Source organism: Pseudorca crassidens, chromosome 11 (genome assembly GCF_039906515.1).
Source record: "Pseudorca crassidens isolate mPseCra1 chromosome 11, mPseCra1.hap1, whole genome shotgun sequence".
NCBI classification, from domain to species: domain Eukaryota; kingdom Metazoa; phylum Chordata; class Mammalia; order Artiodactyla; family Delphinidae; genus Pseudorca; species Pseudorca crassidens.
In genome coordinates, this window is record NC_090306.1 from 34,979,650 (window position 1) to 34,998,550 (window position 18,901).

The following is an 18,901-nucleotide window of genomic DNA, read 5'->3' on the forward strand; positions in this document are numbered from 1 at the left end:
TTCACCACTCAGCACATCAGTTGATTTTTGTAGAGCCTCTTCAAAAATGAGTTCTCATTCATTCTTACTTTGAATACATGTATATCAATAAACTGTTAATGCCAGTCTAAAGCATATCACTTAACTAACTACCAAATTGGAAAAAAAACTTCAGTAGATGAGTTCAGAAGTTGTCAATAGTGAAATGGCTTAACCATTATCAGTCGAAAAGATTTTATCTCAGGAATTTATCGAAATGGCAGAATTTCAGGTGTAACAGGTTGGTTGCTGTAATATTTGGGGCAGTATGATTTCCAGGAGCCATTTAGATTATGCACCATATACTTCTCTGGTTTAAGTCAGTACTGGAAAATAAAAAGTATTAGAAAAATGTGAAGTCCAAGTTTTTGGTGGCTAAAATATAAACTCCACTGGCAATTTTGGAGTTGAAATTATTTGGATACTGTCAAATAAAAATTTCATCAGATGAAGTCAAATAGGCAAGGAAGACTTTATATTTAAGATTATTGCAATAGGGGAGAGGGATTGGACTCAGCTCTGCTGAAATAAAAGGTGGGAGATTTTTTAAACCCTGTAATGAGCTAGTGGAAAAGTACTGGAGGACATTGGGGGAGGGGGAGGGTCAGTGTGATTAGGTTATCTGTGTTTGCTGATTGTTGCTTATTGAAGTAGGCTCCTACCCTCCCACAAAGAATGGGAGAAGGGGTGCCATCCTTCCTGATGACATTTCAGAGAGGGCACCCAGATCCTTGAGAAAAGACATTCTTGAGTTGTAAAACTTGAAGAAGCTCTACATCTTAAATGGGCAGAGAAAGAAGTTGCAATGTAAGTTTTCTCAAGTAAATGCTCTAAGGAAAAGGAGGTAGAGGCCAATAATCAGGAAGAAACCTATCTAAAGTTTAGTTAAGGTAGGTGGGATGTTAAGACCATCTTGGTCAATATAAGCATTATTTTTGTAACAATTCTGACATTTTTTCTTTTAGCAAGCAGAAAAATTTCCTTTTAGTGGGAACTGCTGATGGCAACTTAGCAATTTTTGAAGATAAAACGGTTAAGGTAAATGTTGAATGCATTCTGCATGAGAATTTAAGTTCTTTGTTTTATGTTTACTCATCACCACCTTCCTTCTAACTGATATAAACTCCCTGAGATTCTGGATCATATATTCTGCTTTTTACCTTTCTATTGCTTCAGGAAGTGTTGAACACAGTACATTCTCTATAAGTACTTACTGATTAACTGTATATTTTATAGGAATGAACCAAGGATGAATTGATAAATGAGATCTGCTTTATAAGGTTAGGGATGGAAATAATTCCATTTTTATATAAGTGAAGTAGATAATTTCTTATAAATACATTGTGGAAAAAACAGGGGAAACAAGTTTTAAGTCTGGCTTGCTACCAACCTGTTCTTTCTTTTTTTTCTTTTTTTTAACATATTTATTGGAGTATAATTGCTTTACAATGGTGTGTTAGTTTCTGCTGTATAACAAAGTGAATCAGCTATATGTATACATACATCCCCATATCTCCTCCCTCTTGCATCTCCCTCCCTCCCACCCTCCCTATCCCACCCCTCTAGGTGGACACAAAGCACTGAGCTGATCTCCCTGTGCTATGCAGCTGCTTCCCACTAGCTATCTATTTTACATTTGTTAGTGTATATATGTCAGTGCCACTCTCTCACTTCGTCCCAGCTTACCCTTCTCCCTCCCTGTGTCCTCAAGTCCATTTTCTATGTCTGTGTCTTTATTCCTGTCCTGCCTCTAGGTTCTTCAGAACCATTTTTTCTTTTTAGACTCCATATATATGTGTTAGCATACGGTATTTATTTTTTTCTTTCTGACTTAATTCACTCTGTATGACTGTCTCTAGGTCCATCTACCTCGCTAAAAATAACTCAGTTTCATTTCTTTTTATAGCTGAGTAATATTCCATTATATATATGTGCCACATCTTCTTTATCCATTCATCTGTTGATGGACACCTAGGTTGCTTCCATGTCCTGGCTATTGTAAATAGTGCTGCAGTGAACATTGTGGTACATGACTCTTTTTGAATTATGGTTTTCTCAGGGTATATGCCCAGTAGTGGGATTGCTGGGTCGTATGGTAGTTCTATTTTTAGTTTTTTAAGGAACCTGCATACTGTTCTCCATAGTGGCTGTATCAATTTACATTCCCACCAACAGTGCAGAAGGGTTCCCTTTTCTCCACACCCTCTCCAGAATTTATTGTTTGTAGATTTTTTTGACAATGGCTATTCTGACCAGTGTGAGGTGATACCTTATTGTAGTTTTGATTTGCATTTCTCTAATGATTAGTGATGTTGAGCGTCCTTTCATGTGTTTGTTGGCAATCTGTGTATCTTCTTTGGAGAAATGTCCATTTAGGTCTTCTGCCCATTTTTGGATTGGGTTGTTTGTTTTTTTGATATTGAGCTGCATGAGCTGCTTGTATATTTTGAAGATTAATCCTTTGTCAGTTGCTTCATTTGCAGATATTTTCTCCCATTCTGAGGGTTGTCTTTTCATTCTTGTTTATGGTTTCCTTTGCTGTGCAAAAGCCTTTAAGTTTCATTAGGTCCCATTTGTTTACTTTTGTTTCATTTCCATTTCTCTAGGTGGTTAACCTGTTCTTTAACCTTGAAGAAATCATGTGACTTTCTGTTATTAAGATTCACATTTATCATTAAAGAATTAATTTCTCCATCCATCATTCATCTGTGGTTCTATCTAGTCATTCAACATCCTACCCATTCATACTCTTTGTTATCAAAAAAGCTTATTATCTAATGAGAGACAAAGACGTAATTATAGTATAATCCCTAAGTTACTTCCGGTACAAGTTTTGCATGGAGAAGTGAAGAGATTGGTTATAAGGATAACACATTGAATACCATTTGAATTAAATCCTGTTTTTATAAGTCCTTTGAAAAATGTATCCTGAATTTTTATTTTAATACCTCTAACCATTTAAGATGGGAAAGTAGTTTTTAGAAAGCTGAAATTTTACACTGTTTCATTCTGTGGCTACTCAATTTACTGAATGTGTTTTCTCTTTTTGGCAAAGTGTAAAGGAGCTGCTCCTTTGAAGACACTCAATATAGGAAATGTCAGCACTCCACTGATGTGTTTGAGTGAATCCGTGAATTCAACCGAGAAAAACATTATGTGGGGAGGATGTGGTACAAAAGTTTTCTCATTTTCTGATGATTTCACCATTCAGAAACGGATTGAGACCAGGACAAATCAGCTGTAAGTTATTCTTATCTATGCAACTCATTTACCATATTTTTCATTTTTATTCTTTACAATCAAGTCAGTAATGCTATTGATAATCCCAAACAAAGATCTTTCAAAATGCGTACTTTATTTTTCTATTGTAAATTTAAATATTCATTATAGAACTTAGAAAGCAGAGGAACATTAAAAAATCACCCAGTCTAATCACATTTGGGATAAAATATGAAAACTCATAGTAATTTTAGTAGTATCTATCAATCTAATTTTTTATTATTTTCATTATCTCTGTATCAAATTAAACATGGAATTTGAGAGGCAGCAACTCATTATTTTACTAAAGATATGGATTTAACACATGTATTTTGTATAATTTTCTTTGTTCTTTCTTTTTTTATTGAGGTATAGTTGATTTACAATATTATATAAGTTCCAGGGGTACAACATAGTGATTCACAATTTTTAAAGTTTATATTCCATTTATAGTTATAAACTATTGGCTATATTCCCTGTGTTGTACTATATATTGTTATAGCTTATTTATTTTATACATAGTAGTTTGTACCTCTTAATCCCCTAACATTATCTTGGCCCTCCCCCCCTTCCCTATCCCAACTGGTAAACACTAGTCTGTTCTCTGTATCTGTGAGTCTGTTTCTATTTTGTTGTATTCACTAGTTTGTTTTATTTTTTAGATTCTATGTAGAAGTGATATCAAACAGTATTTGTTTTTCTTTTACTTATTTCACTTATCATAATAACCTCTAAGTCCATCCATGTTGTTGCAAATGGCAAAATTTCATTCTTTTTTATAGCTGGGTATTATTCTATTTTATATGTATATATACCACATCTTCTTTATCCATTCATCTGTTGATGGACACTTAGGTTGCTTCCATATCTTGGCTATTGTAAATAATGCTACTATGAATATTAAGGTGTGTGTATCTTTTCAAATTAGTGTTTTCATTTTTTTGGATAAATACCCAGGAGTGGAATTGCTGGGGCATATGGTAGTTCTATTTTTAGTTTTTTGAGAAACCTCCATACTGTTTCCCACAGTGGCTGCACCAATTTACATTCTCACCAACAGTGTATGAGGTTTCCCTTTTCTCCACATTCTTGCCAATATTTATTATTTGTGGTTTTTTTGATGAGAGCCATTCTGACAGGTGTGAGGTGATATCTCACTGTGGTTTTAATTTGTATTTCTCTGATGATTAATGATGTTGAGCATCTTTTCATGTGCCTGCAGACCATCTGTATGTCTTCTTTGGAAAAACGTCTGTTCAGGTCTTCTGCCCATTTTTTAATTGGGTTTTTTGTTTTTTCTGATGTTGAGTTATAGGAGCTGTCTATATATTATGGATATTAACCCCTTATCAATCGTATCATTTGCAAATATCTTCTTCCATTCAGTAGGTTGTCTTTTCATTTTGTTGATGGTTTCCTTTGCTGTGCAAAAGCTTTTAAGTTTACTTAGGTCCCATTGTTTATTTTTGCTGTTATTTTCTTTGCTTTAGGAGACAGATCCCCCCAAAAAATTTTGTTACAATTTAAACCAAAGAGTGCTCAGCCTATGTTTTCTTCTAAGAGTTTTATGGTACTTAATCTTACATTTAAGTCTTTAATCCACTTTGAGTTTATTTTTGTATATGCTGTTAGAGAATCTTCTATATTTCATTCTTTTCCATGTAGCTGTTTTTCCTGTTTTTCTAGCACCACTTATGAAGACACTGTCTTTTCTCCATTGTGCATTCTTGTCTTCTTTGTTGTAGATTAATTGAACATAAGTGGGTGGGTTTATTTCTGGTCTCTTATATTCCATTGATGTATGTGTTTGTTTTTGTGCCAGTACCATACTGTTTTGATTACTGTAGCTTGTAATATAGTCCGGAGTCAGGGAGTGTGATTCCTTAAGTTATGTTCTTTCTCAAGATTGTTTTGGCTATTCAGGTCTTTTGTATTTCCATACAAATTTTTAAAATTATTTGTTCTTGTTCTGTGAAAAATGCCATTGGTATTTTAATAGGGATTGCATTGAATATGTAGATTGCCTTGGGTAGTATGGTCGTTTTAACAATATTAATTCTTCCAATCCATGAACACGGTGTAGCTTTCCATCAGTTTGCGTCATCTTCAGTTTCTTTCATCAGAGTCTTACAGTTTTCTGAGTACAGCTCTTTTATCTGCTGTAGTAGGTTTATTCCTTGTTATTTTATTCTTTTTGATGCAGTTGTTAATGGGATTGTTTCCTTAATTTCTCTTTCTGATTGTTCGTTGTTAGTGTATAGAAATGCAACAGATTTCTGTATCCTGCAAATTTAGTGAATTCATTGATGAGCTCTAGTAGTTTTCTGGTAGCAACTTTAGGATTTTCTATGTATGGTATCATGTCATCTGCAAACAGTGACAGTTTCACTTCTTCCTTTCCAGTTTGGATTCCTTTTATTTCTTTTTCTTGTCTGATAGCTGTGTCTACTTCCAGTATTATGTTGAATAAAAGTAACGAGAGTGGGCATCCTTGTCTTGGTCCTGATCTTAGAGGGAACGCTTTCAGGTTTTCGCCATTGAGAATGATGTTAGCTATGTGCTTGTCATATATGGCCTGTATTATGTTGAGATATGTTCCCTCTATGACTACTTTCTGTCGAGTTTTTATCATAAATGGATGTTGAATTTTGTCAAAAGCCTTTTCTGCCTCTATTGAGATGATCGTATGATTTTTATTCTTCAGTTTGTTAATGTGGTGTGATTGATTTGTGGATATTGTGGATATTTGTGGATATTGAAAAATACTTGCATTGCTGGGTTAAATCCTACTTGATAATGGTATATGATCATTTTAATGTATTGTTGGATTTGGTTTGCTAATACTTTGTTGAGGATTTTTGCATCTATGTTTATCAGTGATACTGGCCTGTAATTTTCTTTTTTATGTGTTTTCTTTGTCTGGTTTTTAGTATTGAGGTGATGCTGGCCTCATAGAATGAATTCAGGAGCATTCCTTCCTCTAATATTCTGAAATATTTTGAGAAGGATAGATGTTAAAACTCTTCTCTAAATGATTGGTAGAATTCATTTGTGGAGCTCTCTGGTCCTGGACTTTTGTTCGCAAAGTATTCTATTCAGGGGATAATATGAAATAATTGCCAAATACTCTAGCCTGTTTCTTTTTCAAAATAGTGTTAATCCTTTATATGCATTAAGAGCTAACATAATAAGGTTGCATTATATTTTGAAATACTAGAAAAATGAAATGACATTCTTTTCTTTCCCCCTAGGTTTTCTTATGCATCGTTCAGTGATTCCAACATCATAGCAGTGGTGGTAGACACGGCTCTTTATGTTGCTAAGAAAAATAGCCCATTTGTGGAAGTATGGGACAAGAAGACTGAAAAACTCTGTGAACTGATAGACTGTGTGCACTTTTTAAAGTAAATTATTATTTTTTTAATTTTATTGTGAAAAGAATACTACATGAGACCTACCCAATTAACAAAATTTTAAGTGTACAATATGTTGTTGACTGTAGGTACAGTGTCATTGGTTCTTTATTTTATGCCTGTAAGAGCTGTCCTTACACTTCATATTTCACAGAGAGAGGAAGTATGGCTTATTTTTCTTCCTTTCTACTTCTAAATGGAAAAATGTTAAAAAAAAAAAAAACAAACAACCCTCAGAAACAAAATTGTTAATGCTTTTCAGCACCATCTGTTGGTATCCAACAAATTTCATTTTTGAAAAAAAAATAGGCACATAATAGATATGGTTTCCTCAAGGTATTACAAAGAAAAAGTCACAAAACAATATAAAATATGGGTGAAAAAATGTACTGGATTGACCAGTGCACTAAGGAGGGAAGATCAAGATGCCAGACTGAGGCCGCAGTGCTCAGTCTGATACAGTGTGTCGGAGACTTCCCATCAAGCACATCCCTTGTTTGCTGCTGCTGGCACACAGGACCATTGCCAGCCTTATTTGCTAGCTACTTCATAGTTTTGTTCTGGTTTTACAGTATAGATTTTTTTATCTGCTGGAGAACATTTAGATTATATACTGTATCCATAAAATTAGATTTCAGAGTTTACTTTCCTAACACCTTCTTAGTTTTTCTCTGGATGGTGAGGAAATTTATGTTCAGAAGAGCTGACAGTTCTGCCTGGTAAAGGGTCCCTTACTTCATGAAATTCTTTTACTTCTGGATACCTCATTTTTGTCATGAATTACTCATTAGCTCAGTGAAAAATTCAGTCGTTTGTATTCATATCTTTTACATGTAGATGATTATAATTTTATTTTCCTCTATAACTTTTAGACTTCATAAAAACCTTTTGAAACTAACTTTTTTTTCCTTTATATTGGACAAATTGGTTCTTTTTTTTTTTGCTGGATTACATAGGCTTATTAATAAAAATTGTATCTATCTTATTTATTTCAGAATCTCTTGAAGTTAGGAGACAATTGTGTTATCTTTGGTCATTTATGCTTTATGTAGTAAAACGTGACTCTTTGACATACTATATTTAGCAAAATTAGTTCTGTACAATTTTAATAGTATGTAATGTATGCTGTCATGTATTCATAATTTAAAATGTTATATATGTGTGTGTGTGTCTGTATATACAGAGAGAGACACACTTTTTTTTTATCTCTTTATTTCTGAAAAAAGTATTAATGCATACTTTCCTTACGGTTTTTAGGGAGGAGCTGGTCAAAGCAAACAAGGAAGCGAAACACCAAATGTCTTATTCTGGGAGAGTGAAAACTCTCTGCCTCCAGAAGAACACTGCCCTCTGGATAGGGACTGGGGGGGGCCATATCTTACTCCTTGATCTTTCAGCTCGTCGAATCATCTGTATAATTCACAGCTTTTGTGATTCTGTTAGGGCCATGATGACTGCACAGTTAGGCAAGTTTCTTTCCTTTAGATCTTTTTTTTCATATTCTCTAAGACTATAAAAATATGTTTTTATTTTAAATTTAAGTTTTCTCTTCACTTTCCAGCGTCATGTGAAGTGTCTCAGAAGTTCACAGTGAAATTTTGCAGGATGTATTTTGAATAGGGCCCTTAAAAACACGGAGGGAATTGATGTTTTTAGTCCCATAAGAGAAGCAGATTATTCTAACTGACACTAAATTTGGGTCTTACTTTCTCTTTGTTCTTTATAATTAAGAGAAAAACATATAATGTTGAGTATTTTTAAGTTTTTGACCAAAGAAATTAAAACAGATGTTTATTTTGATCATAGTTTAAGCTTCCTACTAGTTTTTCATTCTATAAATAAATTTATATTCTTGTAGCAATATATGCCGAACTTCACAATTTACAAATATTGACAAATCATAATGTTTTACTCAAGCTTTTATGTTTTATCTTGTTACTCCTTTTCTACTTAAGTATGAAAAAATCATGATAGCACATGATACTCACACTTAACTATCTTCTTTTGACTATTTGCTTTAGGGAATAGACTTAGTATATATAGAGTTGATCACAAAAATGGGGTTAAGTTCTGCAAAACTAGAGTTAATGTAGCTTTAGCAAATGAGAAATAAAATGTTTAACAGGGTAAAGAGAATAGTAAATTCCTTTTACAGGAATATATTAAGGGCTGAGATAAATGTTTCTCCTCAATCTCACCCATTGTCCATGAATGGGTGTCAGAGTTGCACAGGAGTTAGAATGAGGTGCTCCTAGTGACTGGTGACTACCAGGACACACGTCCACACCAGCAAAGTAGTAGGTGTGCAGGGGGTCGTCCCTCTAGTCTTACTCACCAAGGTTGTTTTATCCTTTAATTTAATTTGTATGTATTGAGTTGGCCAAAAAGTTCATTCGGGTTTTTCCGTACGAACTTTTTGGCCAGCCCAATACTTTGGCATCCAAATGGTTGTTCATTACTGACATTATAGTGAGATTTCAATGGGTTTTATTGATTTTTTAAATAATTTAAACTTAATGTACAATGTATGGCATGATCTGGCTTCACTGTAGTTCTCTAGCCCTTATCATTTGCCATATTCCTCTCTGCTCTTTCTGGTCTAGAAGAACATTCAGTCCCTCTTAAATACTATGCTTCACCCTACCTCAAGGTTTTATGTGTGTGGTTTCATCTTCTGCCTAGTTAACTTAGTTACTGAGTAGTAACTAATCTCCTCACTAGACCGTAAACTCCATGTGGGTTGGCTCTGCTTGTGTTTGTTCCCTTTTATTCCCATGGCCTAGCCTAGGGCCTAGTACATAGAGGCTTTTTATAAATATTTGTTGAATAAATTATTGAATGACTTGAGAATAAAGTATGGTTATGTGACAGGGTATCAGTATATTATCTGTCCATGCAGCTCTCTATCCAGATGCTTCACATTTGACCAGTGCCTTATAGTATCCAAAGCACTTTCGCACACACTATCTCTTCGACATATAACTTTGGCTGGAGGGGTACTGTATAAATATTGAACCCATTTTGCAGAAAGGTTAAGCTATTTTCTCAGATTCACACAATTAATAAGAATGATAATAAGGAGTAGATCACAAATTTTCTAACTTTAAAAAATTTCTGGTCATCTTGGAGAGTTTTTTTATTCAGTATAGTTGAGGGATCTCATAAATAATGGAATTGTAAGTTAAGTTCCAAGGTTTTTATGTCTTAAATATGAACAGTTGTACTCTTTGAAGTCCAACTTATTATATTGTTTTAACAGAAAACTTTTATTTTTTTGTAAAGGAAGCCTTAAAAACGTCATGCTGGTTTTGGGGTATAACCGGAAGAGTATTGAAGGTATGCAACATCAAAAAGGTAATGTTTAATAGGATATACTGGATTCCAAGCAGAGTGCAATGATGTGAATGATTATAACATATTATGTGTTTATACATTTACAGTAAATATTACATATGCTATAAAACTTTAGGCATTTTTAATTGGTAGCTTCTTTATAGTGCAAATAATTTATTTTTTATTTTATTTTTTTAACATCTTTATTGGGGTATAATTGCTTTACAATGGTGTGTTAGTTTCTGCTTTATAACAAAGTGAATCAGTCATACATAAACATATATTCCCATATGTCTTCCCTCCTGCGTCTCCCTCCCTCCCACCCTCCCTATCCCACCCCTCCAGGCTGTCACAGGGCACCGAGCCAATATCCCTGTGCCATGCGGCTGCTTCCCACTAGCTATCTACCTTACTACGTTTGTTAGTGTGTATATGTCCATGACTCTCTCTCGCCCTGTCACAGCTCACCCTTCCCCCTCCCCATAACCTCAAGTCCGTTCTCTAGGAGGTCTGCGTCTTTATTCCTGCCTTACCCCTAGGTTCTTCATGACATTTTTTTTTCTTAAATTCCATATATATGTGTTAGCATACGGTATTTGTCTTTTTCTTTCTGATTTACTTCACTCTGGATGACAGACTCTAGGTCTATCCACCTCATTACAAATAGCTCAATTTCGTTTCTTTTTATGGCTGAGTAATATTCCATTGTATATATGTGCCACATCTTCTTTATCCATTCATCCGATGATGGGCACTTAGGTTGTTTCCATCTCCGGGCTATTGTAAATAGAACTGCAATGAACATTGTGGTACATGACTCTTTTTGAATTTTGGTTTTCTCAGGGTATATGCCCAGTAGTGGGATTGCTGGGTCATATGGTAGTTCTATTTGTAGTTTTTTAAGGAACCTCCATACTGTTCTCCATAGTGGCTGTACCAATTCACATTCCCACCAGCAGTGCAAGAGTGTTCCCTTTTCTCCACACCCTCTCCAGCCTTTATTGTTTCTAGATTTTTTGATGATGGCCATTCTGACTGGTGTGAGATGATATCTCATTGTAGTTTTGATTTGCATTTCTCTAATGATTAATGATGTTGAGCATTCTTTCATGTGTTTGTTGGCAGTCTGTATATCTTCTTTGGAGAAATGTCTATTTAGGTGTTCTGCCCATTTTTGGATTGGGTTGTTTGTTTTTTTGTTATTGAGCTGCATGAGCTGCTTGTAAATTTTGGAGATTAATCCTCTGTCGGTTGCTTCATTTGCAAATATTTTCTCCCATTCTGAGGGTTGTCTTTTGATCTTGTTTATGGTTTCCTTTGCTGTGCAAAAGCTTTGAAGTTTCATTAGGTCCCATTTGTTTATTTTTGTTTTTATTTCCTTTACTCTAGGAGGTGGGTCAGAAAGGATCTTGCTGTGATTTATGTCATAGAGTGTTCTGCCTATGTTTTCCTCTAAGAGTTTGATAGTTTCTGGCCTTACATTTAGGTCTTTAATCCATTTTGAGCTTATTTTTGTGTATGGTGTTAGGGAGTGATCTAATCTCATACTTTTACATGTACCTGTCCAGTTTTCCCAGCACCACTTATTGAAGAGGCTGTCCTTTCTCCACTGTACATTCCTGCCACCTTTATCAAAGATAAGGTGTCCATATGTGCATGGGTTTATCTCTGGGCTTTCTATCCTGTTCCATTGATCTATCTTTCTGTTTTTGTGCCAGTACCATACCGTCTTGATAACTGTAGCTTTGTAGTATAGTCTGAAGTCAGGGAGCCTGATTCCTCCAGTTCCTTTTTTCGTTCTCAAGATTGCTGTGGTTATTCGGGGTCTTTTGTGTTTCCATACAAATTGCAAAATTTTTTGTTCTAGTTGTGTGAAAAATGCCAGTGGTAGTTTGATAGGGATTGCATTGAATCTATAGATTGCTTTGGGTAGTAGAGTCATTTTCACAATGTTGATTCTTCCAATCCAAGAACATGGTATATCTCTCCATCTATTTGTATCATCTTTAATTTCTTTCATCAGTGTCTTATAATTTTCTGCATACAGGTCTTTTGTCTCATTAGGTAGGTATATTCCTAGATATTTTATTCTTTTTGTTGCAATGGTAAATGGGAGTGTTTTCTTGATTTCACTTTCAGATTTTTCATCATTAGTATATAGGAATGCCAGAGATTTCTGTGCATTAATTTTTTATCCTGCCACTTTACCAAATTCATTGATTAGCTCTAGTAGTTTTCTGGTAGCATCTTTAGGATTCTCTATGTATAGGATCATGTCATCTGCAAACAGTGACAGCTTTACTTCTTCTTTTCCGATTTGGATTCCTTTTATTTCCTTTTCTTGTCTGATTGCTGTGGCTAAAACTTCCAAAACTATGTTGAATAAGAGTGGTGAGAGTGGGCAACCTTGTCTTGTTCCTGATCTTAGTGGAAATGCTTTCAGTTTTTCACCATTGAGGATGATGTTTGCTGTGGGCTTGTCATATATGGCCTTTATTATGTTGAGGAAAGTTCCCTCTATGCCTACTTTCTGCAGGGTTTTTATCATAAATGGGTGTTGAATTTTGTCAAAAGCTTTCTCTGCATCTATTGAGATGATCATATGTTTTTTCTCCTTCAATTTGTTAATATGGTTTATCACATTGATAGATTTGCGTATATTGAAGAATCCTTGCGTTCCTGGAATAAACCCCACTTGATCATGGTGTATGATCCTTTTAATGTGCTGTTGGATTCTGTTTGCTAGTATTTTGTTGAGGATTTTTGCGTCTATGTTCATCAGTGATATTGGCCTGTAGTTTTCTTTCTTTGTGACATCCTTGTCTGGTTTTGGTATCAAGGTGATGGTGGCCTTGTAGAAGGAGTTTGGGAGTGTTCCTCCCTCTGCTATATTTTGGAAGAGTTTGAGAAGGATAGGTGTTAGCTCTTTAAATGTTTGATAGAATTCGTCTGTGAAGCCATCTGGTCCTGGGCTTTTCTTTGTTGGAAGATTTTTAATCGCAGTTTCAATTTCAGTGCTTGTGATTGGTCTGTTCATATTTTCTATTTCTTCCTGATTCAGTCTTGGCAGGTTGTGCATTTCTAAGAATTTGTCCGTTTCTTCCAGATTGTCCATTTTATTGGCGCATAGAGTTGCTTGTAGTAATCTCTCATGATCTCTTTTATTTCTGCAGTGTCAGTTGTTACCTCTCCTTTTTCGTTTCTAATTCTATTGATTTGAGTCTTCTCCCTTTTTTTCTTGATGAGTCTGGCTAGTGGTTTATCTGTTTTGTTTATCTTCTCAAAGAACCAGCTTTTAGTTTTATTGATCTTTGCTATTGTTTCCTTCATTTCTTTTTCATTTATTTCTGATCTAATTTTTATGATTTCTTTCCTTCTGCTAGCTTGGGGGTTTTTTTGTTCTTCTTTCTCTAATTGCTTGAGGTGCAAGGTTAGGTTGTTTATTCGAGATGTTTCCTGCTTCTTGAGGTGGGCTTGTATTGCTATAAACTTCCCCCTTAGAACTGCTTTTGCTGCATACCACAGGTTTTGGGTCGTTGTGTCTCCATTGTCATTTGTTTCTAGGTATTTTTTGATTTCCTCTTTGATTTCTTCAGTGATCACTTCATTATTAAGTAGTGTATTGTTTAGCCTCCATGTGTTTGTATTTTTTACAGATCTTTTCCTATAATTGATATCTAGTCTCATGGCGTTGTGGTCAGAAAAGATACTTGATACAATTTCAATTTTCTTAAATTTACCAAGGCTTGATTTGTGACCCAAGATATGATCTCTCCTGGAGAATGTTCCATGAGCACTTGAGAAAAATGTGTATTCTGTTGTTTTTGGATGGAGTGTCCTATAAATATCAATTAAGTCCATCTTGTTTAATGTATCATTTAAAGCTTGTGTTTCCTTATTTATTTTCATTTTGGATGATCTGTCCATGGGTGAAAGTGGGGTGTTTAAGTCCCCTACTATGAATGTGTTACTGTCGATTTCCCCTTTTATGGCTGTTAGTATTTGCCTTATGTTATAGTGCAAATAATTTAGATATAAATGTTTAAAATTAAGTTTTAGTTATTTAGCAGTGTTAAGTATTTATTTTTCAGGTGAAATAGAGATTTCAACCACTATAAAATGAGAACTAGCTCAAACCTAAACTAAATGTGGATATTTTTCCTTACATATTACCTATATCCATATTATGTCTGATTTTGAACAGTGTTTGAAAAATCTTTATTTCTTTCAGAAAATGAAGTGTTATAGGTTATTAAAGGTCCACACTTATTAAAGTTTAATAGTTATAGAACAAAATACATTATAGAATGTATTTTAAACATTTTCCAAATGTAATTTCTTATAAATGGCAATAATTTAGTACATTATTTACATACACACACACACACACACACACACACACACACACATACACATTTGTCCAAGGCAACTAAATATAAATTAACAAAAAGTAAAATAAAAATGTCTCATGGCAGATCTTTGAAACATGATTTGTTTTTTAATTTTCTAGAGATACAGTCCTGCTTGTCTGTTTGGGACATCAATCTTCCACATGAAGTGAAAAATTTAGAAAAACATATTGGAGTGAGAAAAGAATTAGCTGAAAAAATGAGAAGAATATCTGTTGAATAAGAGAGATCTTGGAAATCTTTGTCTTTGGATGGGAAAATTATTATCTTGTAAATATTCTTTTAAAAATGTTTATATATAAAAAGGGTATTTCAGGGCTTCCCTGGTGGCGCAGTGGTTGAGAGTCCGCCTGCCGATGCAGGGGACGCGGGTTCATGACCCGGTCTGGGAGGATCCCACATGCCGCGGAGCGGCTGGACCCGCGAGCCATGGCTGCTGAGCCTGCGCGTCCTGAGCCTGTGCTTCCCAACGGGAGAGGCCACAACAGTGAGAGGCCCGCGTACTGCAAAAAAAAAAAAAAAAAAAAAAGGGTATTTCCACTACTTGCTGTTTGCTACTGTGTATATGAAGGACTGTTTATAGGTTTTATTTTGTAAAAATGTATAAAATTAATGTTTCTTATATATCCTAATTAATCTTGTGGATTAAGTAATGAAAGGAAATCGAAAAAGTACTTAATTGCAGTACTCGTAGTGAAATTTACAAAGTGGATAATTTTTTGTTTTGTTACTCATAATGAAGGTAAACTTTATTTTATATTCTGTGATTGACAGGTCTATTGCTGGACTACTTTCTAGATATTCTATAAAATAGAATAAAAATGTTAGAACAGTTTTACATGTAATACATTCCTTCTTAGATTGCTTTTAAATGAAGTTATCATATATGCTTGTAAATAGTCAGTGAATTTGCACTAATAAAGCCCTTTGTTGGGATGTGAGTTCTTTTTGTTCCTGATGCAAGGAGTACATCTCATACAACTTCACTTTATCTAAAAGAAAATGCCATGAAACGTGCTGATAAGAAACCAACATATTGTCAAAATCCTCCTCTCCAAGAAAGACATGCCACTCTCTTTTCCTATGTTACAACTCTGCCTTTGAATATGGAACCCTGAAGTTTTATAATTGGTGTAAATAAAATGTTCAGTCCTTCAAGTGATATTTTTATGTTTTAATTTTGATTCTAAGTGCTAAGCCAGACCACTGGCTACTTGTTCCTAATTTTCTTCACTCCAAATGTTTCTACTCTTCTTCCTAAATTTGTGACCCTGCAAATTCTACATCATTCAGGTAGAAACTATTTTCAGAATTATAGAATTCTACAACTCCCACTAAGACCATTGGGACAAGAATGTAACATACCAGTTTGCTGAAGAAGAGAGGAGCTTTAGCTATAATTGTACCTGTTAACCTAGTCTTCTAAATTATACTTAAATTGTTTAAAAAAATTCCCATGGTAGGAGTATTGGGGCTGAGTACCTAGGTAACCATTTAAATGTCATTTCTGCTTTAAGAAAATACATTTTTGGTAAATCTGTTGACCCTGGCCAATATTTATAATTTCAAACAATTCCCTATGATAGGATAACTAGCCCATTTAATAATCTCAAAACTGAGAATTTTATTGTATGAAGACTAAATTTCTTTATATTAAGGGTAATTACTAAATTCTTAACCCTGAAAGGTTCTCCATTTTTCAGAGGACCTATATTTTAATTTGTTGTGTAGTTCAAAAAAAAGTCAGAAATGATGGAGCTATTTGTTCCTGTGATATTTCTCATTGTTACTTTGTATTCATATGCCAAAGACAATTATGGAGAAATAGGTAAATGAACATTGTATTTAAATGAAGCAATAAACATTTTTTAAAGCATGTTTGTGAATTTTAAAACTTTGTGATAATGTTTTATTTTTCACATATAAGTCTGTAATCCATCTAAACTTTGTATTCATCTGTGTATGTGACATTCCGCTATAGGAGTTGCTAACTGAAGTATTCTCCTGGAGCTTTATTCAATTTTCTATAGTACAACTAGTTGTCAGGATCTCGGGATAAAACCCAATGGGCATAATGTATTCTATTTTCAAATTCTCATAAAAATTTTCTTAAGAAGAATGGTTCACTCTTGAGTACTGTTAAAAAAATAAGACTTTAGAACAACCGATTTATTAAAAAAATAGTCATTTAATTTTTTTTTCTGATTTGAACCCTAGTGTAAACTGCTAATCATTATCAAAACGTAAGCATTTATCTTAACAGAAAATATACTTTGAGGGAAGTTTAGATATAAAGAAAAGGGAGCTTCTCTGAATCTAATTCTGGCAGGCATTATTGATTATGTGTGAACTATTTATTTTTCATCTGGACGGTAAGATATATTGATGAAACAGAACAGAAGTAGCAAAAAAGATTGCCTTCTTGTCAGTTCTATTGCTGCTTACTGATTTACTTTTCTATCCTACATTGGTCTAAATTCCATGTCGGCCTATTACAGCAAGGGGATTTCCTCGTGTCAAAATGAAAGTGGTACTTGCAAAGAGTTAACAGGATTTTTTTCTGTATTTACTGAAATAAGCATATTAAGTGCAACTCTGTCAATGGTATTAACTATGGACATACTTAATTTTTTAATATGAAGATCAGTGTACTTGATAGGGTTTATGATTTTCTCTCCTCCAATGAATTGCCTGTGGCTGCTGATTTCCAGATGGTACATCCCTATTCTGAGCTGGGTAATGTTTTGTGTACAGAGTGGAGTGAGATTACTCTGATTTTTTGTTGTTGGGGGGGTGGGGTAGGAGTGGGAGTAGAGAGAGCGGTGTGGTGGAAGATCATCCAATGAAAACTCTTCTGCCTTAGCACAGAATTATTTTTTCTATGTAACTTCCATGTACTACACTCAACATCTCTTTGCTCCCTTCCCCTCCTACAATATGGGTTTTTAAAAAATTTATCTGTTTCATATCCACTATGTTTGAGCTACATTACTGGCTAGCACAATGCTCCTGGCACATAATTATATATGGGAAATTTAATTTGGCATTCAAAACCTTCTATGAATTTCTGATAATTTCTGGACAGTTCTTTCTTCTTGCAGTAGGAGATTATAAAATAAATGAGATCATTTCAGTTTTATGTGACTAGAATTCTTGAATAAAGGTGGGAGTATCTTTGTTTAGCGAGAGAGATTTTATTTCAAAGATGAACATAAATTCAGCCACATACAATAGAATGTCTTCACTGATATGTATTTATTTCAAAAGTAAACACAAGTAGTAACAATATGTAGCAGTACCCTTAGTGAAATGTTAGTCTTTTAAGTCAACTCAATCCCATTTTCATAAAATGCCCTCAATTATTTTGTACATTTTGGTGTTCCATAAAGATAATTAGTATGTGTCAATTACAGATAAATAAGTTGTCCTTCATCCATAACTATTGACATTTTACTCTTTACCTCCACTTTTTGGTTTATTGACTTTATATTAAAGAATATGGTTCTCCAGGTGTTGACTTACTTTCTAAATGTCATGATATAAATTGGTCTATAAATTATTTAATTGTTCCTTCAAGTAATTTTTACATTTTCAAGGTAATGTAAATAGGAAGAGAGAAAACTGACATAACTTGAAACAGTGACTGAAGGAGGTTTTTATAGCAGAATTGCACATAATGGAAAAAGTAAAGAAATAGTCAACCTGTCTTCAATCCCTAGTTGAAGGCCTACCTGTCAAAAACATGTAGAAAAATCTCCCTTGAAAGTTTACACACACAGCAGAATTAATCTTTTAAAATTTCTTTTTTTGTTCTATGTGTCAGATTCAAAAAATTTGTAGAAGTTAGGAGATATGCTCTGGGCTCCTGGGCCTGACCCCATCTCCTTGTGCCAGCCATGTTGCTTAATCTGTCTTCATGTTAATGTCCTCAGATGTCAAAAGGGACAAAAATACTATCACATACAGTTGTTGTGAGAAGCATATTCTTATCACTTTTATCCCCAAACCTAAAAGAACTGTTAGCTGCTTTATATTTGTTGATGAGAGAAAGGTGAATTTTGATGTCTGAAGCTGGTAGACGGAGCCAATATTCTGCTGATTATTCATTCTGCTGTGTTACTTGAGTGACAGACTAAGGCCTCTGGATTATATATCATGGGTATCAGAGATCGAGAAAGCTAGTAACTTGGCATCCTGTCAAACTAATACTTTGAATATTTGCTTAGCATTTATTTAGTGGAAGCTGGGAGAAACTGACTTTGTGTTAATAAAAGTAGTATGAAAACAAATTGGCTTTGGTTTTGTTTCCAGTTGGCAATGATTTGGAGAAGTCCATCTGCTGAAAACTAAAAAGCCTAGGTAAACAGAAGGAAAAGATCTGGTAAGATGGCATAGAAGTATCAAGCTGAAATTAAAGTGAAGGTGAAGACAAAGACTTAAGCAGAACACCAAAGCTGTTTTTCCTGTGAG

At 34.3% G+C, this 18,901-nt stretch overlaps 1 protein-coding gene across 3 annotated transcripts in view; it reads left to right on the forward strand.

Moving 5' to 3' along the window:
* LRRK2 (leucine rich repeat kinase 2) overlaps positions 1 to 16,304 on the forward strand; it is a 154,908-nt gene extending 138,604 nt beyond the window's left edge. For 2 of the 3 annotated variants that reach the window (XM_067696182.1, XM_067696184.1), the window contains 6 exons: positions 984 to 1,056; positions 3,074 to 3,258; positions 6,528 to 6,680; positions 7,947 to 8,159; positions 9,976 to 10,043; positions 14,533 to 16,304. In XM_067696182.1, coding sequence (XP_067552283.1) covers positions 984 to 1,056; positions 3,074 to 3,258; positions 6,528 to 6,680; positions 7,947 to 8,159; positions 9,976 to 10,043; positions 14,533 to 14,654 — 814 coding nt within the window. In that variant the 3' untranslated portion in view covers positions 14,655 to 16,304. The remainder of the gene's footprint in view (positions 1 to 983; positions 1,057 to 3,073; positions 3,259 to 6,527; positions 6,681 to 7,946; positions 8,160 to 9,975; positions 10,044 to 14,532) is intronic. The other variant, XM_067696183.1, reaches the window with a different exon arrangement.
* Positions 16,305 to 18,901: the final 2,597 nt, after the last annotated feature.